This window comes from Pristiophorus japonicus, chromosome 11 (assembly GCF_044704955.1).
Source record: "Pristiophorus japonicus isolate sPriJap1 chromosome 11, sPriJap1.hap1, whole genome shotgun sequence".
NCBI classification, from domain to species: Eukaryota; Metazoa; Chordata; class Chondrichthyes; family Pristiophoridae; genus Pristiophorus; species Pristiophorus japonicus.
The window spans coordinates 116,148,079-116,175,087 of record NC_091987.1 but is presented as its reverse complement, the minus strand read 5'-3'; the positions used below and the strand labels follow the sequence as shown (position 1 = coordinate 116,175,087).

Genomic DNA, 27,009 nt, shown 5'->3' with positions numbered 1-27,009 from the left:
CTCTTGAGGTCTTGGTAATAAAGGTAACTGGTCACAGAGTGATCTTCTCTCAAGCATGGACCTCGTGTGCATTTATACTATATAGTAAGGACATATAGCCAGCAGCAGCTAATAGGAGGCATCCACCAGTTTCATTCTGGATGCACTTGAATTCACTTCCCATTACTATTCAGTGTGGAACTTTCTCCAACATCCAAGGTGGTTCAGGTCAGATTGGCAAAATTATGCGTGCATGAGATTTGTGAGCAGTTTTCAAAGCACACTTGCAACTTTGAAGGAACAAGTTTGAAAATGAACAGTTATCTGCCCTTTGCTGAATCTGCCCTGCTGTGTAATGGGGCAGAGTCGCCCATATGGGAATGAGGCCGTCAGCCTATGCTTTTATCCCAAGGAGCCAGCCGACAAAAGTTCTTGTCTCGAAGGTTATAGAGGACATATATGTTTCAAAGATGAATTCTGTTGAGTAGGATAAGTTGGCACAAATGTCATTACTATTGACAACAAAGTGCCAGCAATCTAATATCTTTGTACTTTTCAGCAGAATAAAAGAGATTAGTTGTGTTACCAAGGTTGGAGTCCAGTTAAATCCATCCAGATTCTTTTCATTACCTGACACAGAGGTAGAAAGGGGTGTAAGGTATTTTAAAAAGGGAACAAAATATACGTGGCCACCTAATTAATGTTTTGTTTTAAATTACTTTAGTAGGTCCAGATAAGTGTACGATAACAGTTTAATATTTCTGAAAGATTTGCTTTTCTGACTCAGACATGTTTTTTTTAAGGGCTTTGTGAAGATGGAAGCCATATGAAAAATACAAGGAGATCACCAATCTCTCAGTTCCACAATAATATCACATCAATACCCAAACTCCTTACATAGTCTCCACTTGTTAAAAATAACTTCACACCAGCAAAGGAGGGATTAATTGCCTTTCTAATCACACTAAAATCAAAGAACAATAAACATTTTATATCAGAAGCAGATTAAACAAGGAATAAATTAGAAGTATTTAATATTCTTTGACACAATAACCTACCTAAACGCTAGTGGTTTCACCTATACTAACATAAAAAGCTACAGTATTAAGAACTATGCATGGCTAAACTGAGCTACACCATTAAGGAAACAACAATCTTATTAAATATACAGTGGTGCAAGTTGCACAACAAGGAATTACAGTTTGGCACCTTGAAATACATATGAAACAAAGCAACATAACCTTTTGAAGCTAGTGTGTGGCTTCCTAAAAATTCAAATAAAAAGTTTAAAAAGTGTAAGCAATCTGAGTATATGCCTTTTAAATAAATCACACAACATGAAACATCATTTTAATACCTCAGTTCAACGATTAATGCTATTTTTCCTGAAGTGTGAAAAATATTAAAATGTTCTACTAGAATATCAAAGTATATGATTTTTTTATATATATGTAAAAAGAATTTTTCAAAGCACAAAATGACTGGTGAACCACTAACATCTACATGGTCATGGAATGTAGCTCAGTTGGACATTGTTTTAATATAAAGGCAGTGATTTATTGTAAAATTTTGGTCCGCTCTTGATTCATTGTACTGGAACCATTGTAAACATACCAATCTTTGAAAAAAATGTGTGATCTTGTTTCCGTTGCATATCCATAAAAACTACCACTCCTTAAAAATACGAAACAACTGTATACTTGCTTTCTTCTTGACCCTTGCTTCCTCTTCCCTCCCCCTGCAAAGCCCTGCCCTCTAACATGGCACACTAGGTTAATTTACCTCAGTCTGCCATAACTGGCATGGGTAAGGTTACAGGGGAACAATATTAGTCAAGGGCAGACACGGGAAGAACATGTCCCAAAAGACAACGCAGTATGGTACGGCCTCATTTCATGTTCTCATAGCTTTGCATTCTATTGCTGACCCAACAGAATGCAAACATTCAGCCTTCCTTCAATCTGAGTTAGTCACTTAGTGAGAAACAGTCAGCAAACAACAAAGACAACTTAGCATAACTTGGTCACGAGCAGTCCAGGTGAAGACAGGCCTTCTGGTGGGACGTTGCCTACTGCTGATGGACATCTTCGTGTCGTATAATTTTGTATGTAATCCAGTAAAAGATGTTAAAAATGAGGAATGCTAGAGGGAAGGCAGCACGAGATATCATGTCAATCCTTTTTGCTCTGTCGACGAATTTCTTTCTGATGGCCTCTGCATCCTTGGGGAGCGGTGGCGGGGGATTTGGAGCGACTGTTTTGACAGCGGTGCCATCCTTGACTTGAAGGCAATGACCCATCCCATATCCACTGAAGTTAAAGCGACTATCCCGAACCAATTCTTCATCCTGAGAGAGAAAAGGGATGATAAAACAAGGCAGCCAAGAATAAGGCAGAAGCAAATCTGACAAAATGACGACCCGATTTAGATATATCTGATCATTTGTGCCCTGAGGAAGTTATTAGGCAAATTATCTAACTGTACTTTTCTCTTATTCCTGACAGTATTTAATTTCATGCTTGAGGTTGCTTTGAGAAACTGAAGCTTCATGTTGCATCCTAGGATCGAAATTTTTAAATCTTAAAGCTATCTCCTCTGTCTTCTTGCTGGAGATTGGTGAGTAATTGTGCTAACAGCTTAGAACACTGCAACCTGTTACCAGTACTGAAGACAGCATCTGACATGGTGGTAAGCAGTAGCCTCCCATAATCTTTTCAATAAGATTCCGAACAGACTGAACATTTTGCTCAGATGCTCTGATGGATAATTGGATGAATGCACTGCTTGGTTTGCTACTGAACCACACAGAACAGGTTGGGCACAGGACCAACACCAGGCCTGCACTGATTTAACCAATCTTAGCTGGGGCATCATGAGAAGTGGTACAATTGTCCTCAATACTACTGTGGGATAGAGGGCTATAGAAGTTGCTGAATTCTATATAGAGTTTACAAAGACAAAATACTGTGGCTGCTGGAAATCTGAAATATAAACAGAAAACCCAATGTTGACTCCGGAAGGTTGTAAAGTGCCTCATCGCATCGATGAGGTGCTGTTCCTCAAGCTTTCATTGGGATACTGTGGGAGGTCGAGGACAGAGAAGTCAGAGTTGGAGTGGGACGGAGAATTAAAATGGCAAGCAACAGGAAATTCAGGGTCAAACTTGCAGACTGAACGAAGGTGTTCAGCAAAGTAATCACCCAATCTACATTTGGTCCCCCCAATGTACAGGAGACCACATTGTGAGCAGCGAATACAGTATACTAAATTAAAAGAAGTACAAGTAAAGGGGTGTTTCACCTGGAAGGAGTATTTGGGCCAAATCAAAGAAACAGCCAGTTTGAACGAATTTATTTTGGATGAGGTAGTGAAGGGCTGCACCCGTAGCAGCTTGCCAGAACATTAGTTAGTACCTTTGGGAGCAAGAGAATTTACTTGAATTCACTGATTTAACACCTGAAATAGCAGAATCCGAAGGATTGATTCAATCCTAGTCCACCATTTGAGCAAAGCAGTTTGTTTGTTTACATGAGGATTTTCTGTCTTGGAAACAATAATTTCCTGATGACAACTTGCTTGAGAAATCAGTAAACTATCAGAATATATAAGGATTTCAGCGACTTTCCTAACATTCGGTAATTAATTCTTGATTTCATTTAGACTGTATATTAACAAATACTGTTTGTTCCCCTGGCATTTCTAAATGTATTCTATTTTGCCACTATGGTTTAACATACAAACCTAGTGATCAGAAAAGGGATGGATAAGTGGGTCAAAAGCCACTTAAGCTAATTGTGTTTTTTGAGATGACCATTAAATTAAAAATGAATCAACTGTTTGGCTTAAAAATTAACGAAGCAGCCAGTCTGAATAAATATCAAGATTCTAACTCAGTTTGAGCCGGGATCAACAACCTTGAGATTGTTTGAGGTTCCAGTTATGAAATAAATGTAAAATAAATTGAATTCAAACCAATTAAAAATAATAAATATTTACATTAAAATAAATCAAAATTTCATGCACCAAAGAAACATCCAGTGAAAATTATTACATTTAGTGCTGCACATATTTATGACCAGTAACTCATACCGGAATCTTTCCGGCACTGTGAGTGTGTGAGTTTGAAGGCGAGTCCGCTATCAAAATGGCCGTGATCGACAGCGGGCAGACGCCCGCTCTGATCCCACCTCCCTGTTAATTTCCCAAGTGCCGACTCTTCCTGTGGTTTGCAGACCCGGCACTAAGCAGCATGTCAGGCAATTGAGATAATTAAGAAGCTGCTTAAAGCTATTTAAGCAGCATTTTACCAAGTTTTTTACGCGGTTCCCATCCCTCGGGATCATGTCAGGTAAATGTGTCGGGTTCTCAACAACACTAGTTGTCAGCTGCAGCAGTGGTATAAAAGCCTCAATTTCACAGCTGTTCAATTTCCAATCTTAGAAGCTGAAACCTTCAGGATTTGGAATGGACTTTTCAGCTTTATGGAGGCTTGAAGAGTTTGCAGTGAACTCTCTATCCAGTGTCACCTCCTTGATGCAAACTCTCTCATCATTGACAGATCGCTTCTGTCATATCAACTTCAGCTACCATCTATTCCAGCAGCATCGGTGTCCTTGAAAAAATGTCACCTTGGTCCTCAGAATCCCACCACGATCAGCCCCATCACCAGGCACACCTCCATCACCAACAACACCAACATTCTCCGCAATCACCTGATGCTGCAGAGGACACAGGGCATCGGCACCCAACCACATTGCTGCCTGGAACGCCAGGGATTGCCTCACCATAGCCAAATTTACTTCACTTGAAGCTGTACATGCCACATGATGCGCCAGGTTGGCACCATCGCACACCAGCTCCATAAAGCATCCCTGCAATGCCCAAGCCATTCCTTTCACGTTCATCACAATGGGGGGGGGGGGGGGTTACCATTATGTCACACTATTCACTGCAACTCACTAAGCCACCTCCAAAGGTTCACACACATCTGAACAAGAATTAAAGTCTTTAAAATAAAGATTTCAATGTTTGACAACACATTAGCAGAAACATTACATGAACATTGGTGATAACACCCAAATGCCTACTCTTGTGGGTTGCTGGGTGGTATAATTGGACAAGGATGAGGGTGAGTGTGAGGGGTGGCTAGTGAGGTGGGGATATGATAATGTAGATAGAGAGAGAGGGATTGGTGGTGGTGCAAGATAAGTTGGTGTGAGTAAGGATGTGCAGGAGTAGAGTAAGGAATGCAGAGTATTGGGGTTGTGATGAGTGGCACAGCAAGATGAGGTTAAGTGTGGCTTTGCAGTAACATTTTGTGATCTACTGAGGTTTGTGCCACTGCAGCCAGGTCCACCAGACAACATCCCTGCTTGTGCCCTCCTGTACAATTTACAACCGGGCTGCATTGGTCTCCTGGGGAGGTCTCTTCCACCAATTGGAAGGGAAGAGAACCTCCATGCGTGCTGTGACTCTCTCCTTAAGCATCTGGAGGGAGTCCTGAGAGAGCCTGGGTGCAGCTGTGCACCTTTGTGCAGTGCTTGTCAGTGTTTGCAGCACCTCAATACTGCAGAACACTGACAGCACAACTGTCAAAATGAATGTGGACATGATCCCTTTAAGGAAACTGGCTGAGGACGCATCATCAAATGACATCAGCAGACCTGCTTCCTTTTAACTGGCCGGGAACCTTGCAGGGCTGGCTTAACAAGCCCAATCATGGGAGAAGCTGACATGGAGCAGGGAGCGGAGTCGCAGCTCACCCCAGATGTCGCCCATCTCTCTCCCGACCCGGAGGAAAAATCAAGCCCCAAGAACCTCGCAAGATGGGGTGAGCTTAACAAGCCCTATCCATGTAAAATCACTTGGACAAAGCGGGCAGTAACCAGGAGCAAAGTTCCTGCTCGCACCCAAAGTCGCCCGCCTCACTCCCGACCCGGTATGAAAAATCACAGCCTCTGTTTTCCCCATGATAGCAATACTGCATTGAAATAAGTGCCCAACGATATTACCTTTGGGCGATTGCTACTAATCTCCTTTAACATTTCACCCTTGCATCAACTGCACAGCAGGGTATTCCAATTAACTGAGCAAGCTGTCATATCAAAATAAAGCTAGCATCAGTAGGCTTCTATTTGTTAACATCCAGGCAACTATTCAAATCTTATAATGATCCAGTAATAGTTTTTTTCCAGAGAAAAGATACTTGGTATAAAAAATAGACTTTATTGTGTTCCTAACACAGATGAGGCTGCACACAGGGAGGTTAAAGTAACAGTGACCTCAGTCTTTAATAAGACACTCTAGAGTGAGGAACAGGTCTTAGGGGCCGGCTAAAATACAGTGCTCCCAAGGGATGCTGGGATCCCTTGCGAGTTCAGGGGATGAGCCCCCTGGTAGCGGAACATGGGAGTGCCTGCTTTACAGATACACAACATCACATCCCCCACCCCCCCCCGCAAAGTCAAAGTGAAAACTATTTACAAGGTGAGGCAGTCGGGAGCCTTTCTTTCCCTGGTGGACCGTCTCGGTACAAATGTCTGTTCTGGTGTGTTGGCTGTGCCCTCGCTGGGCTGGTGTGTTGTAGGCCCTGCAGGGCTGTTAGGTGAGCCTGGCCTTGCTGGGCTGTTGGGCGTGATGGGTTCGATTTCTTGGTCCGGTGTGGTGTCGTTGATCCTTTGGCATGTGTTGTGGGCTCGAAAAAGGTGGTGTCTGCTGTGGGTTGTTCAGGGCAGTCTGTGAGCCACAGCCTCGTTTGGTCCAGGTGCTTTCTACAAATTTGTCCATTGTCTAGTTTGACTACAAACACCCTATTCACTTCTTTAGCTATCATCATGCCCGCGATCCACTTGGGACCATGTACATAGTTTAGCATATACACAGGGTCATTCAGATCAATTTCCCGTGACACAGTGGCGCGACCATCATTTACATTTTGTTGCTGCCACCTGCTCTCTACCTGATCATGCAGGTTGGGGTGAACCAGCGAGAGTCTGGTTTTAAGTGTCCTTTTGATGAGTAGCTCAGCCAGGGGCACCTCTGAGCGAGTGGGGTCTCGTGCGGTAGCTGAGCAGTACTCGGGACAGGCGGGTTTGGAGTGAGCCTTCTGTGACTCGTTTAAGGCTCTGTTTGATGGTTTGTACTGCCTGCTCTGCCTGCCCATTGGAGGCTGGTTTAAGCGGGGCCGAGGTGACATGTTTGATCCCATTGCGGGTCATGAATTCTTTAAATTCGGCACTGGTGAAACATGGCCCGTTGTCACTGACCAGTATGTCAGGCAGGCCGTGGGTGGCAAACATGGCCCTCAGGCTTTCAATGGTGGCGGTGGCGGTGCTTCCCGACATTATTTCACATTCAATCCATTTTGAAAAAGCATCCACCACCACTAGGAACATTTTACTGAGAAACGGGCCCGCACAGTCGACATGGATCCTCGAACATGGTCTAGAGGGCCAGGACCACAAACTTAGTGGTGCCTCTCTGGGCGCGTTGCTCAACTGAACACATACGCTGCATTGCCGTACACAGGACTCTAAGTCAGAGTCGATACCGGGCCACCACACGTGGGATCTGGCTATTGCTTTCATCATTACTATACCTGGGTTTGTGCTGTGGAGATCCGAGATGAACGTCTCCCTGCCCTTTTTTGGTAGCACTACGCGGTTATCCCACAACAGGCAGTCTGCCTGAAAGGACAGCTCGTCCTTTCGCCGCTGGAACGGCTTGATTGGCTCTTGCATTTCAATGGAGAAGCTGGCCCAGCTGCCATGCAGTGCATAGTTTTTTTACTTGGGTCGGCAGAGGATCTTGGCTGGTCCAAGTCCTAATCTTGCGGGCCGTGACAGGTGATTTATCTTTTCAAATGCTTCCATGACCATCAACAAGTCTGCGGGCTGTGCCACCATTAACAAGTTTGCAGGCTGCGCCATTTCCACTCCCGTGGTGGGCAATGGTAGCCGACTGAGAGCATCCACACAGTTCTCGGTGCCTGGCCTGTGGCAGATGGTATAGTTATACGCTGATAGCGCGAGTGCCCACCTTTGTATGCAGGCTGAGGCATTAGTATTTATCCCCTTGTTTTCAGCGAACAGGGATCTGAGGGGCTTGTGATTGGCCTCAAATTTGAGCTGGAAACCAAACAGGTACTGATGCATTTTCTTTACACCGAACACACATGCTAGTGCCTCGTTCTCGATCATGTTGTAGCCCCTCTCGGCCTTAGACAAGCTCCTGAAAGCATAGGCGACAGGTTGCAACTTTCCCGCAACGTAAGCTTGTTGCAATACACACCCGACTCCGTACGACGATGCGTCACATGCTAGCACAAGTCTTTTACACGGGTTATACAATACAAGCAGCTTGTTGGAGCATAAAATGTTTCTGGCTTTCTCAAAAGCAATTACTTGGTTCTTTCCCCATACCCAGTTCTTACCTTTGCGCAATAACACATATACGGGCTCTAAAAGGGTGCTTAACCCCAGTAGGAAGTTACCAAAATAGTTGAGGAGTCCCAGGAACAACCGCAGCTCCGTGACGTTCTGTGCCTGGGTGCATTCCTGATATCCTCTGTCTTGGCGTCTGTGGGCCGAATGTCGTCCGCCGCGATCTTTCTCCCCAAAAACTCCACTTCTGTTGCCATGAAGACGCATTTCGACCTCTTCAGCCGCAGCCCTACGCGATCCAGTCGCTGGAGGACCTCCTCCAGGTTTTGTAGGTGCTTGGCGGTGTCCTGACCCGTGACCAATATGTCGTTCTGAAAGACCACCATGTGTGGTACCGACTTGAGTAGGCTCTCCATGCTTCTCTGGAAGATCGCTGCAGCCGACTGAATTCCAAATGGGCATCTGTTGTAGATGAACAGTCCCTTGTGCGTGTTGATGCAGGTGAGGCCCTTCGAAGACTCCTCCAGCTCCTGCGTCATGTAGGCCAAAGTCAGGTCAAGCTTGGTGAACGTCTTGCCTCCTGCCAACGTCGCAAATAGGCCGTCTGCCTTAGGTAGCGTGTATTGGTCCTGGAGCGAGAAACGATTAATAGTTACTTTATAATCGCCGCAAATCCTGACCGTGCCATCACTTTTGAGTACTGGAACAATCGGTGCTGGCCCACTCGCTGAATTCCACTGGGGAGATGATGCCCTCGTGTTGCAGCCTGTCCAGCTCGATTTCCACTCTCTCCCTCATCATGTGAGGTACCGCTTGCGCCTTGTGGTGAATAAGTCGTGCCTCTGGGGCCAAGTGGATCCGCACCTTCACCCTGGAAAAGTTTCCAAAAAGGGAAGGAAATTTGTTCAGAACCTGAGTACATGAGGCCTCATCGACATGTGATAGCGCTCTGATGTCATCCCAGTTCCAGCAGATTTTGCCCAGCCAGCTCTTTCCAAGCAGTGTGGGGCCATTGCCCGGGACAATCCAGAGTGGCAGTTCGTGCACCGTGCCCTCGTAGGTGACCTTGACCATGGCACTGCCTAGGACAGTGATAAGCTCTTTGGTGTACGTTCTCAGTTTCGTGTGAATGGGGCTCAGGGCTGGTCTGAATGCCTTGTTGCGCCACAGTCTCTCAAACATCTTTTTACTCATGATGGTTTGGCTAGCGCCAGTGTCCAGTTCCATGGCTACGGGTAAGCCATTCAATTTTACGCTTAGCATTATAGGTGGACATTTCATCGAAAATGTGTGCACCCAGTGTACTTCAGCATCTGCCTCCTCTGAGGCTCGAAATTGCTTTGATCCACCATGGACTGATCTTCCTCTGCCACGTGGTGGTTAGCAGGTTTTGCAGAACTTGCAGCTCATTTGCCAGCTTGTTGGAGGTGCCCCATTGTTCCACAGCTCTTGCAAACATACCCTTTGAAGTGGCCTGCATAGGCTGAATGGAAGCCTCCACAGCGCCAATAAGGTGTGAATTGCCTTGCATTCATTCTTTGTTGGGGACTCAGTCATCTGGGTCACCTGAGGCCTGCTGGCAGTTGCAGACTCGTGGGTTCTGCCTTGTACATTTCTGCTCGCAAACACAGTTCCAGTTAATTTATGAACATTGCTAGCAATTGTGTGCTGAGATTTGTTTGGTGTTATCACTGGTAGACATAAACGCCTGTGCTATCGCAATGGCCTTCCTGAGGGTCGGTGTCTCTATAGTCAAAAGTTTTTGTAGGATGGTCTCGTGGCCAATGCCCAGTACAAAAACGTCTGAGCATTTGCTCCAGGTAGCTATCAAACTCACATTGTCCTGCAAGTCGCCTTAGCTCAGCGACATAGCTCGCCACTTCCTGACCTTCAGATCGCTGGCACGTGTAGAAACGATACCTTGCCATCAGCACACTCTCCCTCGGGTTAAGATGCTCCCGAACCAGTGTACACAGCTCCTCATACGACTTATCTGTGGTTTTCACCGGAGCCAGAAGATTCTTCATGAGGCTGTAGGTCGGTGCCCCGCAGACCGTGAGGAGGACCGCTCTCCTATTTGCAGCGCTTCCTTCTCATTCCAGCTCATTGGCTACAAAGTACTGGTCTAGCCATTCGACATAGGCTTCCCAGTCCTCACCCTCCAAGAACTTCTCCAGGATGCCCACAGTTTGCTGCATCTTTGTGTTGGATTCGTATTCTCATCGCCAGTTATTGTGTTCCTAACACAGATGAGGCCGCACACAGGGAGGTTAAAGTAACAGTGACCTCAGTCTTTAATAAGACAGTCCAGAGTGAGGAACAGGCCTTTGTGGGCCGGCTTATATACAGTGCTCCCAAAGGATGCTGGGATCCCTTGGGACTTCAGGGGATGAGCCCCCTGGTGGCGGAACATGGGAGTGCATGCTTTACAGATACACAACAAATTGGTTTGTTCGCCAATAAAGAACTCAAAATCCTTACAATGCACTGAAGGTGGAAAATGTACTGTAAATTATCTGCTGAGAATGATAAGATAGGTTCCAATTTGAATCCACAGCAGGTGTTGTAGTGGGAGAAATCCTTGCCATCTGGAGGCTGCAATTCCAAACAAGTAATTTTGCTACCATTGATTTGCTCACGCTACTCGGGGTATGTTCGAAGCAGTGGATCAAATATAACAATGCCTTATTGATTCACAGCTCAAGCCTGGAGCTGTTCAAGACATTTCGGAGATATTGCTCTCATTTTCAAGAAATATATATATCCTTTCGGGAGGAAAAAAAATGTACCGGACAATTTCAGCTAGCTCCGTTGGTCGTGATCTCCGGGTGCAGGAGATGATGATAGATACAAGCACCACTTGCAGAAAGGGGTTGCTCACTCAAGCTGAGTTGAATTCTATATCTGGCACTGATCCCTGTACATTCAAATCCTGCTCACTTTAGCTCACCTCAGATTGGGAGTGCTTGTTCATTTCTTCACTCGGTCGAGCGAACAGGCAGAAGATCATGGAGCGTTGTTGTCCGATAGACACTGGTCTCAAATCTGATTTATGCTGCTAGCTGCAGATTTCCCATCGGCCATGACAAATGATGCACAGAACTCTGCCCACCTACGTCTGAGTGCTGCTTACATTATAATAATAGCAAGCGGACAACTGGTCCATTGGCTTTCTGCTTACATTATAAAGCATTAAAATTGTGCTTCAAAAAGTTCCCTCGCCGTCTTTTTCAGGATTATTTCACACAGCTGCAGTTATTCTACGGTGGGTGTGAAACTGAAGCAGAGTAGTGTCGATACAGAGGCACTGGGGCCGAAAGTTACTGTCTCCAAAGGGACAGTGTAAAGTCCTTACTCTACAGCATGAAACCACACGAGGCACATTCCAGGGACAAGGCCACTCAGTGACCTTGACTCTTTATTACAGGAATCCAGATGTGATGACCCTGCGTGGGACCTCCCTTTATATACCTGTGCGATCAGGTAAGGAGTGTCTCCCACAAGTTCACCCCTTGTGGTCAAGGTGTGTATCTGTGTTGAGTGTATACAGTAATACAGTGGTGTTACATTGTAGCTACAAACATGACATCACCTTCCCCCCCCAAAGTTTTACTGGGATCATAGGTTTAGTCTTTCAGGTGGTCTACGCTCCCTCGTGGAGCGCCACAGTTGGGGCTCTGGTTGTTGGACACTGACGGGAGTGTCTGTCACCTGTGGTGATTCCGGCCTGTCCGGGCTGACCACAGGGACTGTGCATTCTTCTGATTGCTCTTGTTGCACGTTCACTGGCGGTAGTGTGAGCTCCATCTCATGGTCTTTTTCAGGTTCCTCCGTGTCCATGCTGAACCTTTTTTTAAAACTTGGTCCAGATGCTTACGGCATATCTGGCCATTGTTGAGTTTTACCACGAAGATCCTATTCCCCTCTGTCAATTACAGTACCCTCAAGCCATTTGGGCCCCATGGCGTGATTGAGGACGAATACAGGATCATTTATTTCTATACATCTCCGTGAATTACAGTCATGGTACTCATTTTGTGACTTGCGCTTGCCCTCAACTATGTCAGTCAGGACTGGGTGGATGAGGGACAACGAGTTTTGAGTGTCCGTTTCATGAGTAGCTCTGCGGGCGGGACCCCCGTGAGCGAGTGCGGGCGGGATCTATAGGCCAGCAGGAGGCGCGATAGGCGGCATTGTAGGGAGGGTCCTTAAATCCTGAGCATACCTTGCTTAATGATTTGGACTGCACGTTCTGTCTGGCCATTGGAGGCCGGCTTGAACAGCGCAGTCCTGACGTGGTTGATGCCACTGCCCGACATAAACTCCCGGAATTCATTGCTCGTGAAACTGGGCCATTATCACTAACCAGGATGTCCGGCAAGCCATGGGTTGCAAAGATCGCACGTAGGCTTTCCAGAGTGGTGGATGGCATGCATGAATTCAGGATGATGCACTCTATCCATTTTGAGTACGCACCTACTACAATGAGGAACATCTTCCCCATGAACGGGCCCGCGTAGTCAACGTGAATGTGTGACCATGGCTTGGTAGGCCAGGGCCACGGGCTGAGCGGGGCCTCCCTGGGGGCATTACCCAGCTGGGCACAGGTCGTGCACCTGTGAACACAGTGTTCCAGGTCTGAATCAATTCCAGGCCACCAAACATGTGACTGGGCAATGGCCTTCATCATCACAATGCCTGGGTGCTCGCTGTGGAGTTCCCTGATGAATGCCTCCCTGCCCTTCTGGGGCATGACTACCCGGCTGCCCCATAGTAGGCAGTCGGCTTGGATGGAGAGCTCATCCATCCGCCTGTGGAACGGTCTGACCTCCTCAGTGCATTCTCCATGTGCGGGCGCACAATCCCCAGTCAGGACACATTTCTTAATCAAGGATAGGAGGGGATCTCTATTTGTCCAGAATTTGATCTGGCGGGCTGTGATGGAGGAGTCTGTACTGTCAAAAGCATCGACAGCCATGACCATCTCAGTGCTTTGCTCAGCTGCCCCCTCGGTGGTGGCCAGTGGGAGCCTGCTGAGCGCGTCAGCACAGTTTTCAGTGCCGGGCCGGTGCCGGATGGAGTAGTCATAAGCAGCTAGCGTGAGAGTCCACAGCTGTGTGCGAGCTGATGCGTTGGCATTGACAGCCTTGCTGTCTGACAACAGGGATGTGAGTGGCTTGTGGTCTGTCTCTAATTCAAACTTCCTGCCGAAGAGGTACTGATGCATTTTTTTTATAGCATAGACACATGCAAGCGCTTCCTTCTCAACCATCCCATATCCCCGTTCTGCTTGAGAGCGCGACCTGGAGGCATAAGCCACAGGTTGTAGCTGACCCTCAGCATTACCCTGCTGCAACACGCACCCAACCCCATAGGACGATGCATCACATGTCAGAACTAAACGTTTACAGGAGTCATACAGGGTCAACAACTTGTTTGAACAAAGTAGGTTTCGCGCCCGACCAAAAGCCCGTTCCTGACAGTCCCTCAGAAACCAATCGCAACCCTTACGCAGGAGCACATGTAGCGGCTCCAACAACGTGCTCAAGTTCGGCAGAAAGTTCCCGAAATAGTTCAACAGTCCCAGGAATTAACGCAGTTCCGATGTGTTGCAGGGCCTGGGTGCTCGTCGAATCGCCTCCATTTTGGATTCGGTGGGCCGAATCCCATCTGCAGCAACCCTCCTGCCCAGAAACTCAACCTCGGGAGCTAAGAACATGCATTTAGACTTCTTGAGTCACAGGCCTACCCGGTCTAGTTGGCGTAGCAGCTCCCCCAGGTTGTGGAGGTGTTCCTCGGTGTCTCGATCCGTGATGAGGATGTCGTCCTGGAATACGATCGTTCCCGGAATGGATTTAAGCATGCTTTCTATGTTACATTGAAAAATCGCGGCCACTGATCGAATGCCAAATGGGCACCTGTTATATGCAAACAGTCCCTTGTGCGTGGTGATGGTGGTCAGTAGTTTTGATTCGTCAGCCAGTTCCTGGGTCATATAGGCTGAAATGAGGTCCAACTTGGTGAACAGCTTGCCGCCTGCCAGCGTGGCGAAGAGATCCTCCGCTCTTGGGAGCGGGTATTGGTCTTGTAGGGACACCCGATTGTTGGTGGCCTTGTAGTCACCACAGATCCTGACAGAGCCATCTGCTTTTAGGACAGGAACGATGGGGCTCGCCCAGTTGCTGAATTCAACAAGCGAGATGATGCCCTCTAGCAACAGCCGGTCCAATTCGCTCTCGATTTTTTTCCGCATCACATACGGCACTGCTCTGGCTTTGTGGTGCACTGGCCTGGCGTCCGGGGTGATGTGTATCACTACTTTAGTGACTTTGAAAATCCCGACCCGAATTGTTGTAAGACTTGTGAGCACGAACTTCGCTCCACCGAGGACATTGCATGAACATCCCCCCATTTCCAATTCATCTCGGCTAACCAGCTCCTCTCCAACAGTGCAGGACCATTGCCCGGGACAATCCAGAGTGGCAGCCGGTTCACTAACCCATTGTGTGTGACAGCCATCATTGCTCTGCCTAGCACCGGAATGATTTATTTGGTGTAATTCCATAATTGTGTCTCAATACGTTCTAATTTGGGTCTACTGGTTTTGAGTGGCCATAGCTTCTCAAATTGCTGAACGCCCACGAGTGACTGGCTGGCCCCAGTGTCCAGCTCCACGCATACTGGGATACCGTTCCACAAAACCCTCATCATCATTGGTGGCGTTTTGGTGTATGAACTGTGAATATTCGCCGCATGGACCCGCTGAACCTCAGCGTCCATCGATTTGCCCCAAAAGTCATCCTGCCTCACAGAACCCTCTTCTGGTCCATCTGCCTCATATATTAGTCTGGTTGCAGGTTTTCTGCACATTCGAGCTATATGGCCACTGAGATTGCAGATTCTGCAGACAAACTGTTAGAATCTGCAAGATCTGGCTGAGTGTTTTCCCCCACACCTCCAGCATGAGTTAAAGTTTCCATTGTTGGGGGCAAAGGGACTATAGCCAGGAATTCCGTGCTGACTGTCCCTTTGACTGCTCTTAAGTACCCTATCAGTGGGTGTCAATGGCCCCATCCTAGGCCGCATTGTCCACTGTGATGGCGTGAACGTCCGTTCAGCCTGCCATTGCCTCTGTTGAGGTCCTGCCTGGTAAATGTCAGACTGCCCCGCCTGCCTGTGGGGCTCTGAGTAGCATTGATGATGTTGACTCCCTGATCCATCGCTGCGTTAGAGGCAGAATTGCGCGCGTAAATCATTTTCGTCTCTTCCTCCCCCGCCATGAAAGTTTGAGCTAACAACGCTGCCGCTTCCAAGATCAAGTCCTTGGTCTCAATTAACTTGCGAAAAATTCCCACATGACCGATACCCTCGATAAAGAAGTCCCTAAGCATCTCCCCCCTGCAGGCGTCTGTGAACTTAGAGGCTCGCCGAGCACCAGAGGTCTGCTACAAAGTCCGGTATGCTCTGTCCTTCACGATGTCGGTGAGTGTAGAATCTGTGTCGAGCCATGTGTATGCTGCTCGCCGGTTTGAGGTGCTCCCTGATTAATTTGTTAAGCTCTTTAAAGGTTTTGTCCGACGGCTTTTCGGGTGCCAGTAAGTCCTTCATGAGTGCAAGTCTTTGGCCCGCAGCTGGGAGATGAGCCTGTCGCTTGTCGGCCGCTGCATCCCCCAGTCAGTCTTTCGTATCGAAGCTTTGCTGAAGCCTCTCGACAAAATCGTCCCAGTCTTCCCCAACACAGTACCGTTCCTCTGTGCTAACGGTGGCCATTCTCGTGGGTTGTGAATTCCCGTTTCTCGTCGCCAATGTAAAGTCCTAACTCTACAGCATGAAACCACACGAGGCACATTCCAGGGACAAGGCCACTCTGTGACCTTAACTCTTTGTTACAGGACTCCAGAAGTGATGACCCTGCGTGGGACCTCCCTTTATATACCTGTGTGATCAGGTAAGGAGTGTCTCCCACAAGTTCACCCCATGTGGTCAAGGTGTGCATCTAAGTTGAGTGTATACAGTAATACAGTGGAGTTACATTGTAGTTACAAACATGCGTTTTCCCTCCCCGAGCCATATTCAGCTCGAGGCGGGATTTGAGCGGTGCTCACTTCCGCCAGAAACGGCGGGGTAGGTAAAGTCACGGTAAAGGAAGGCTTGCAGTGGTGACTTCAGCAGCGTGCGGGCCACTGAAAAGTGGCCATGACAGCAATATTGAGCATCGCAAAGGTAGGATTTTTACCGGAAGTGCCCCTGTGAGCTTTTCCAGTTGGTGCACGAAAGCGACACTGCTGGAGTTTTGCCACATTCGGGTCTGTTTGGTTGGGAAATAGTTTTATTAATTATTAGTGTTTTTATTTCAGATTGCAGCATTTAACTTTTGAAATGGTTTTATTAATTGTTTTGGCTCCATTAAACCTGCAGAGTGCTGTTCAGAGGTTTTCAGACTTTTATACAACTTTCAGGTCTGACTCTTTAGTGGAGGCCTATGGGCTGCAGAGACCTGCTTGGCACGGTTCACCCTGAGAATGGGAGGAGTGTTGGGTGGGTGACATCAAGTCAGAAGCAGGAGAAGGTGTTGCCTTCAGCATCGTGCAGAGGCGTAGCGGGCAAGGGAGGCAGCAGCCATGATTCGTTCATTCTGTGCCAGACCAGTGTGCCCGCCATCTTCAAGATTGTGGTTGGCTGCTTGGGGACAAGGCTACTCACTCCACTGCAGAACCCCAGGACAGTGCCAGAGCATGCATACAATGACTCTCATTGTATTACCAGGTGCATCATCAAGCAGTGCATAGGCATCCTTAAGCAGAGGTTCCGGTGTCTGGATCGCTTTGGCAGCACCTTGCAGTACTCTCCTCAATGGGTCTCCATAATCATCGTGGTCTGCTGTATGATGCACCTGGCCATCATGAGGGGACAGCCGTTGGAGGTTGGGCCAGCAGTACCACCTGAGGAGGAGGACGAGGAGGAGTATTCCTGTCGCCCCAGAGCTAGGAGGCATCAACCCATTGCCACCCTGGAAGGGTCAGGTGCAGACTGGGCAGCACCCTCCCGGGACGGTGTGTCCTCACATATATGGAGTTGCCTGACACCTCACCTGCAATCTCCCTCCATGCATTATGTACTGGCAGTCTGCCAAGTCTCCCCATGTTAAGAAACAGTATTCTTCTTCTGTCCTCCACACCGTTCATCAGTGTCTCCAGCTCCATATCAGTGAACCTGTTGGCTCTCCTTGCACCTCTTACGCCAGCCATCCTTCCAAACTCCTTCCCCCTCAGGGCCTTGCTGCAAATTCTGCCCTTTAAAAAGGCCAGGGAGCAGCTGGCTCATTAGAAACCCTTACCTGCATGCTGAATTTCTCAGTGGTCATAACACTCAAATTAACACAGCCACACTACTGAAAATTCCACATTGGAAGGGTTCATTAGTGCTGGAACCCACTTGTTCACTTTTGGAGCTAAATAAGGGGTGGCCCAGCCACGAAAACATTTTGGCGCTAATGGCCCCAAAATGGTGGGGGGAGCACCAGCTTTCCAGCGGTACTGAATTTCGGGCCCTCTATTTCCTCTGGTGGAGGAACCAACATTGAGGGGACATAATCTCAAAATTAGAGCTCGGCCATTTAGGAGTGAAATCAGTAGTGCACATCTGGAATTCTCTCCCCAAAAGGCTTTGGATGCAGGGGCTCAATTGGAGCTTTTAAGACTGAGATCAATAGATATTTGTTAGGTAATGGCATCAAGGGATATGGAACAAAGTAAATGGGGGTGAGGTACAGATCAGCCATGATCTAATTGAATGGCAGAGCAGCCTGGATAGCTCACTCCTGTTGTTACCTTCTTCGTGTGAAGCAGTCTCATATCACTTGTCTAAATGTGGTGTAAGTGACATCATACCCGTAAAATAAAAGGGTTCACACATGCTTTAAAATAATGCCTTGCGCATTCAACAAAAACTTGCATTTATATAGCGCCTTTAAAGTAGCAAAATGTCCCAAGGTGCTGTACAAGAGAGTGAGCAGACAAAATATGACACTGAGCCACATTAGGAGATAATAGGATAGCTTGGTCAAAGAGAAAAGTTTTAAGGAGGGTCTTAAAATTCATGCCAAACGATTGCCCATCTGAAAATTTACCCAGTTTACCCCAAGGTAAAACCAAAACTGATCTTAGCTGAGGCAAACTATTATATAACACCAATTCAGATTTATACAGCATCTTTAATGTGGAAAAAAAACATCGCAAGGAGATTAATCACACGTATCATTGACACAGAGCGAAAGGAGGAGATTTATGGGAGTGAATAAAAGGTTGGTCAAAGTGATAGGGTTTAAGGAGAGTCTTAAAGGTGGCACGAGAAGTGGAGAAACTTATGAAAGGATTTCTGGAGTTTAGGGCCCAAATGGCTGAAGGCATGGCTGCCAATAGTAGGGCGAAGGGATTGGGAAGAGTTGGAGGAAGTTCTTGAAGGGTTATAGTGGTGGAGGAGTTTACAGAGATAGAGAGGGGTGAGGCCATGGAGGTATTTGAACACCAGGATAAACATTTTAAAGGTTTTGATAGACCAGGAGCCAATATAGGTCAGCAAGAACAAGAGTGATGGGTGAGGGGGCTTGGTGTGGGTATGTAGGATATATAGGTTATGAGCTGACAGAGTTTTGGATGAGTTCAAGTTTATGAAGGGTGGAAGATGGGAGGCCGGCCAGGAGAGCATTGAAGTAGTTGCATCTGTAGGTAACAAAAGCGTGGACAAGGGTTTTACAGCAGATGGGGGAAGCGTATCATCTATGGCAATGTAATTAGAGGAGTGTAATCTTTACTGGGCAAATGGGAAGGAATGATGTATTTTTTATTTTTGCTGCCTAGGGAGGCTGTTAGAATTACTCTGAGACATTGTCTTCAGGAATACGCAAATCTTTGAAGCTACGATGATAAATATTTAACCCTAAAACCAACCATTTTCCATATTTGGGAATACTATATAAATAGAGTCACTGTGGCCAAAATTGAGCCCCACCCCAAATGGGGCGTACATACTATTTAACGTTTTTAAGGGCAGACATGCCGCCCAGCCACACACAGCTTCCCAACAGGGAAAGCGGTCAGTGGCACCGACCGGCTGTGGCGCCTCTCCCACGGGACAATACCGCGCGAGGGGCGGAAAGGGGGTCGCCGCTGGTCGGTAAGGGGTCAGCGCGTGCCCGACTCAGCGGGAAAATGGACGGAGCAGAAACCCATTCTGCCGCTACAGGCCCAGGGGCAATTTCGGTTGGGTTAGCCGATCCATCTGGCCCCAGTCGGTAAAGCCTCTCCGTTCCATTCCCAGAGGCGGTAATGGAGCTTATGGAGGGGGGCAATTTCAGCCCCACTATCTGGTAATATTAATTCATTAATATGAACCCTATCAAATGGATCAATGAGACAACCAATGTAAATAACACAATGGAAATGGGCGCAGTTCACGGGACTAGAATCCAAGGGTGGTTGAGAATTGCTTAAAATGGTTTTGTAAGAGAAGCACAAGTGGTAGCACTTTTGCCTGTGTGTCAGAAGGTTTTCGATTGAAGTCCCACTCCAGAGACTTGAGCCTATAATCTAAGCTGGTACTAAGGAAATGCTGCACTGTCAGAGATGTCGTCGTTCAGATGAAATATTAAACTGAAACCCTGCCTTCCCTCTCAGGGGGATGTAAAACATCCCACGACACAATTCGAAGAAGAGCAGGTGAGTTCTCCTCGTGCCTTGGCCAACATTTATCTCTCAACCTTCACCTAAAGCTGATGACTGGGTCACTTATTTCATTGCTGTTTCTGGGAGCTTGCTGTGTGAAAATTGGCTGCCGTATTTCCTACATTACAACAGTGACTACATTTCTAAAGTGCTTCAATGGCCGTAACACTCTGAGACATCCTGAGCTCACAAAGGTGCTATTTAAATGCAAGTTCTTTATTTTTTCTTTATATGATTATCTATATTGATATAGCCCCTCATACAAAAACACTTGGAGATTTTCAGTGTCCAGTTTACTGTTTATTGATAAGAAAGAGGAATAACTGAAGCATTCTAGCTTGTGGTCATAAAACGGTATTGATTATAACCGCTAACTAGCTGAAAGCCTACTGTTCCTCCATTTTTCATTACAAGTGGTTAGTTTGGAGAGAGTCACATGGCTGAGTCACAATCAATTACCATGAACCAGGAGACACTTCACCCGGGGGGGGGGGGGGTGGGGGGGTGGGGGACGGAAGTGGTGGTGGGGGTGGGGGCTACCGGCTCCTGGGAAATTGCCTGGGAGTTTGTGGAGGCGCTGCCATGTCAGTGCCATGCCGATCGAGTAGTGTCCTAGGCTGCCGCACAACCGCCGATGACATCATCACCGTGTGCAACAACCCAGCAGTGCCGCGCACCGATCTCTTTCCGTGGCCCGCGAGGCTGCTGCAAGTGGATGTCAACGCCGACATCTGCTCGTGGGGCGGAAATTAAAGGGGAGGTCTCCAGCGCCCTGCGCCACCATCTTAATTGTTTTGCCAACTCTCGAGTCGGCTCGAGTATCTGATCCTGCCATCATGCAGCCCGGCATTCCGTTTCGGATGCCGGGCTGCGGGCCTGGTCCCACACTGCCCTGGTGGTGTATTGGAGGCCATCAGAGGCCTTTCAGAGTGCGCAGCAGCCCTCCCCTTTAAGCGACGGGGAGGGGCAATGAAGCACGGCAGCGCTGCGCCGAGTATTTGCAGTACTCGCCTCAGTAGATTGCGCTCCACTTCCTTTGAGGTGCGATTATCCCAATTCAGCGGCGGGGGCGGGACTTCTGTGCTGAGCGCTGACAGTCCCGGCCCCAGCAAGTTACCGCCCCCAATCGGGCTGCAGGGCAATTTTGCCCCCTTATTTTCAGCATACAACCAATAACCCTCCCCGAGACCTGATTTCTAGTCTATCAGAACCTACCTTATCCTACCACTGTGGGAGATCTGGTAGGCAGATAATGAAGTCATAAATCATGAGCAAAATGACTGCATAAATCACTACTGCTACATGGGATTCCAGGATTTTTCCCAGCCTTTGGTGATTGTATTCCCTGCTCACGCCAATTTATAATTGGCTGTACGATGTACATGGCTTACGATAATGGTATAAGTCAAAGTCCATTTTTATTAATATTAGATTACGAGATTTCTATCAATGTTACTATTAAAACCACAAATCAGTGGCTTTGATTGCAAGTTAAAAATAACAATTCTATTGCCTGTTTGTTGCTGCCAGTTTTGTGGCATCTGCCCTGCAATATAAATTCAATCAATCCCACAGCTCTGTAAAACCTGCCATATTACAGAATCATTTCTATTTGAAACGGTTCTGAAGCATAAACACAATGCCAGAGTCCTGCTCTTGTATGAAGTACTAAAATGAATCATCTATCTCCCTAAGAGGCAGATCTCCAGCATAAACACATGCCCATTAACTGAGTCACTGAAGCTATCAGTTACACCTGCAACTGCTGCTGCTCCCACTATTACTCGAGTCCTATTTTACATTGATTTACAACTTTACCCTTTAATTTAAATATGGTGATAGATACAATGAGGAACAGTCTGAACACACCATATTGTATTCTGCTTTTCCAACAATGAGTGTTCATGTAGGAAAGAAAAACTTTTCATATAGTGCCTTTCACGACCACAGGACGTCCCAGAGCGCTTTACAGCCAATGAAATACTTTTGAATAGTCTGTTAGTTAGCTTAAAGACACGTTTTTAAACTTTTAGTTCTGGCTGTGGACCTTAACCAATACTGAGAGAAGACCTCGATAGGTGAGTATGACAACACAACAACTTGCATTTATATAGCGCCTTTAATGTACAAGAATGTCTCACTTCACAGATGTGTAACATAGAAACATAGAAAATAGGTGCAGGAGTAGGCCATTTGGCCCTTCGAGCCTGCACCACCATTCAGTAAGATCATGGCTGATCATTCACCTCAGTACCCCTTTCCTGCTTTCTCTCCATACCCCTTGATCCCCTGAGCCGTAAGGGCCATATCTAACTCCCTCTTGAATATATCCAATGAACTGGCATCAACAACTCTCTGCGGCAGGGAATTCCACAGGTTAACAACTCTCTGAGTGAAGAAGTTTCTCCTTATTTCAGTTCTAAATGGCCTACCCCTTATCCGAAGACTGTGTCCCCTGGTTCTGGACTTCCCCAATATCGGGAACATTCTTCCCGCATCTAACCTGTCCAGTCCCGTCAGAATCTTATATGTTTCTATGAGATCCCCTCTCATCCTTCTAAACTCCAATGTATAAAGGCCAAGTTGATCCAGTCTCTCCTCATATGACAGTCCTGCCATCCCGGGAATCAATCTGGTGAACCTTCGCTGCACTCCCTCAATAGCAAGAACGTCCTTCCTCAGATTAGGAGACGAAAGCTGAACACAATATTCCAGGTGAGGTCTCACCAAGGCCCTGTACACTGCAGTAAGACCTCCCTGCTCCTATACTCAAATCCCCTAGCTATGAAGGCCAACATATCATTTGCCTTCTTCACCGTCTGCTGTACCTGTATGCCAACTTTCAATGACTGATGAACCATGACACCCAGGTCTCGTTGCACCTCCCCTTTTCCTAATCTGTCGCCATTCAGATAATATTCTGTCTTCGCATTTTTGCCCCCAAAGTGGATAACCTCACATTGATCCACATTATACTGCATCTGCCATGCATTTGCCCGCTTACCTAACCTGTCCAAGTCACCCTGCAGCCTCCTAGTGTCCCCCTCACAGCTCACACTGCCACCCAGTTTAGTGTCATCTGCAAACTTGGAGATATTACACTTAATTCCTTCATCTAAATCATTGATATATATTGTAAAGAGCTGGGGTCCCAGCACTGAGCCCTGAGGCACTCCACTAGTCACTGCCTGCCATTCTGAAAAGGACCCGTTTATCCCGACTCTCTGCTTCCTGTCTGCCAACCAGTTCTCTATCCATGTCAGTATATTACCCCCAATATCATGTGCTTTGATTTTACACACCAATCTCTTGTGTGGGACCTTGTCAAAAGCCTTTTGAAAGTCCAAATTTATCACATCCACTGGTTCTCCCTTGTCCACTCTACTAGTTACATCCTCAAAAAATTTCAGAAGATTTGTCAAGCATGATTTCCCCTTCATAAATCCATGCTGACTTGGACCGATCCTGTCACTGCTTTCCAAATGCGCTGCTATTTCATCCTTAATAATTGATTCCAACATTTTCCCCACTACTGATGTCAGGCTAACCAGTCTATAATTACCCGCTTTCTGTCTCCCTCCCTTTTTAAAAAGTGGTGTTACATTAGCTACTCTCCAGTCCATTGGAACTGATCCAGAGTCGATAGACTGTTGGAAAATGATCACTAATGCATCCACTATTTCTAGGGCCACTTCCTCAAGTACTCTAGGATGCAGACGATCAGGTCCCGGGAATTTATCGGCCTTCAATCTCATCAATTTCCTTAACACAATTTCCCGCCTAATAAGGATATCCTTCAGTTCCTCCTTCTCACTAGACCCTCGATCCCCTAGTACTTCTGGAAGGTTATTTGCATCTTCCTTCGTGAAGACAGAACCAAAGTATATGTTCAATTGGTCTGCAATTTCTTTCTTCCCCATTACAAATTCACCTCAATCCGACTGCAAGGGACCTACATTTGTCGTCATTAATCTTTTTCTCTTCACATATCTATAGAAGCTTTTGCAGTCAGTTTTTATGTTCCCGACAAGCTTCTTCTCGTACTCTATTTTCCCCTCTTAATTAAACCCTTTGTCCTCCTCTGCTGAATTCGAAATTTCTCCCAGTTCTCAAGTTTGTTGCTTTTTCTGGCCAATTTATATGCCTCTTTCTTGGATTTAACACTATCCTTAATTTCCCTTGTTAGCCACGGTTGAGCCACCTTCCCCATTTTATTTTTACTCCACACAGATATGTACAATTGCTGAAGTTCATCCATGTGATCTTTAAATGTTTGCCATTGCCTATCCACCGTCAACCCTTGAAGTATCATTTGCCATTCTATTCTAGCCAATTCATGCCTCAAACCATCAAAGTTACCTTTCCTTAAGTTCAGGACCCTAGTTTCTGAATTAACTGTGTCACTCTCCATCTTAATAAAGAATTCTACCATGTTATGGTTACTCTTCCCCAAGGGGCCTTGCACAACAAGATTGCTAATTAGTCCTTTCTCATTACACATCATCCAGTCTAGGATGGCCAGCTTCCTAGTTGGTTCCTCGACATACTGGTCCAGAAAACCATCCCTAATACACTCCAGGAAATCCTCCTCTACCGCACTGCTACCAGTTTGGTTAGCCCAATCAATCAATATGTAGATTAAAGTCACCCATGATAACTGCTGTACCTTTATTGCATGCATACCTAATTTCTTGTTTGATGCTGTCCCCAACCTTACTATTACTGTTTGGTGGTCTGTACACAACTCTCACTACCGTTTTCTGCCTCTTGGTATTCCGTAGCTCCACCCATACAGATTCCACATCATGTGCTTTCTTACTATTGCATTAATTTCCTCTCTAACCAGCAACGCCACCCCGCCTCCTTTTCCTTTCTGTCTACCATTCCTAAATGTTGAATACCCCTGGATGTTGAGTTCCCAGCCTTAGTCACCCTGGAGCCATGTCTCCGTGATGCCAATTACATCATACCCGTTAACTGCTATCTGCGCAGTTAATTCGTCCACTTCATTCCGAATACTCCTCGCATTGAGGCATAGAGCCTTCAAGCTTGTCTTTCTAACACACTTTGCCCCTTTAGAATTTTGGTGCAATGTGGCCCTTTTTTGCATTTTGCCTTAGGTTTCTCTGCCCTCCACTTTTACTTTTCTCCTTTCTATCTTTTGCTTCTGCCCCCATTCTACTTCCCTCTGTCTCCCTGCATAGGTTCCCATCCCCCTGCCATATTAGTTTAACTCCTCCCCAACAGCACTAGCAAACACTCCCCCTAGGACATTGGTTCCGCTCCTGCCCAGGTGCAGACCATCCGGTTTGTACTGGTCCCACCTCCCCCAGAACCGGTTCCAATGTCTCAGGAATTTGAATCCGTCCCTTCTGCACCACTCCTCAAGCCACGCGTTCATCTGAGCTATCCTGCAATTCCTACTCTGACTAGCACGTGGTACTGGTAGCAATCCTGAGATTTCTACTTTTGTGGTCCTACTTTTTAATTTAGCTCCTAGCACTCTAAATTCATCTTGTAGGACCTCATCCCGTTTTTTACCTAGATCGTTGGTACCTATATGCACCACAACAACTGGCTGTTCACCCTCACTTTTCAGAATGCCCTGCACCCGCTCTGAGACATCCTTGACCCTTGCACCAGGGAGGCAACATACCATCCTGGAGTCTCGGTTGTGGCTGCAGAAACATCTATCTATTCCCCTTACAATTAAATCCCCTATCACTATAGCTCTCCCACTCTTTTTCCTGCCCTCCTATGCAGCAGAGCCACCCAAGGTGCCATGAACTTGGCTTCTGCTGCCCTCCCCTAATGAGTCATCCCCCTCAACAGTACCCAAAGTGGTGTATCTGTTTTGTAGGGGGATGACCACAGGGGACCCCTGCACTACCTTCCTTGCACTGCTCTTCCTATTGGTCATCCATTCCCTATCTGGCTGTGTACCCTTTATCTGTGGTAAGACCAACTCACTAAACATGCTATTCACATCATTCTCAGCATCGTGCATGCTCCAGAGTGAATCCACCCGCAGTTCCAGTGCTGCAGGCGGATGCACTTCCCACACACGTAGTCGTCAGGGACACCGGAAGTGTCCTTGACTTCCCACATAGTACAGGAGGAGCATAACACGTGTCCGAGCTCTCCTGCCATGACTTAACCCTTAGATAAACTTAAATTGGCAACAATGCTAAAGGTTCATTACCGATATCGAAAACAAAAAGACAAAAGGGTAATAAGACAAAAGTGAACTACAAGCCAAAGAAGGACATATTAGCTTTGTTAAAGAGATATGTTTTAAGCAAGAAAGACTTGGATTTATATAGCGCCTTTTACAACCTCAGGACATCCCAAAGCACTTTATAGCCAATGAAGTACTTTTGAAGTGTAGTCACTGTTATAGGAAATACTGCAGTCAATTTTGTGCACAGCAAACTCCCACTAACAGCAATGTGATAATGACCACATAATCTGTTTTAGAATATTGATTGAGGGATCAATTTTGGCTGGCGCACCAAGGGTAACTCCAAAAATAGTGCCATGGAGTAATTTTTACGTTCACCTGAGAAGGCAGACGCCAGTTTAACGTCTCAGCCGAAAGATGGCACCTCTGGCAGTGCAGCGCTCCCTCAGCAATGTACTGGAGTGTCAGCCTAGATTTTTATGCTCAAGTCTCTAAAGTGGGACTTGAACCCACAACCTCCTGACTCAGAGGCAAGTACTTCCTACTTTGCAGCGTAATTTATTTCGCAATGCTCTCTGTGAAGGTAGGGATCCTCCAAAGAAAGTACCGCTGCCAACTGAGCCACAGCTGACACATATGGAGGGTCATAAAGGAAGAGAGCGAGCTGGGAGGTTTAGGGAGAGAGGGAGGCCTAGGGCCTAAATGGCTGAAAGCATTCAGCTAAAGGGGGATGCACAGATTTGGA

The 27,009-nt window shown here is 46.8% G+C and overlaps 1 protein-coding gene across 2 annotated transcripts in view; it reads right to left on the bottom strand.

Moving 5' to 3' along the window:
• Window positions 1–918: 918 nt before the first annotated feature.
• Window positions 919–27,009, bottom strand: part of glra2 (glycine receptor, alpha 2) — a 536,786-nt gene continuing 510,695 nt past the window's right edge. For both annotated transcript variants that reach the window (XM_070893913.1, XM_070893914.1), the window contains exon 9: window positions 919–2,326. In XM_070893913.1, the coding sequence (XP_070750014.1) occupies window positions 2,048–2,326 (279 nt within the window). In that variant the 3' untranslated portion in view covers window positions 919–2,047. The remainder of the gene's footprint in view (window positions 2,327–27,009) is intronic.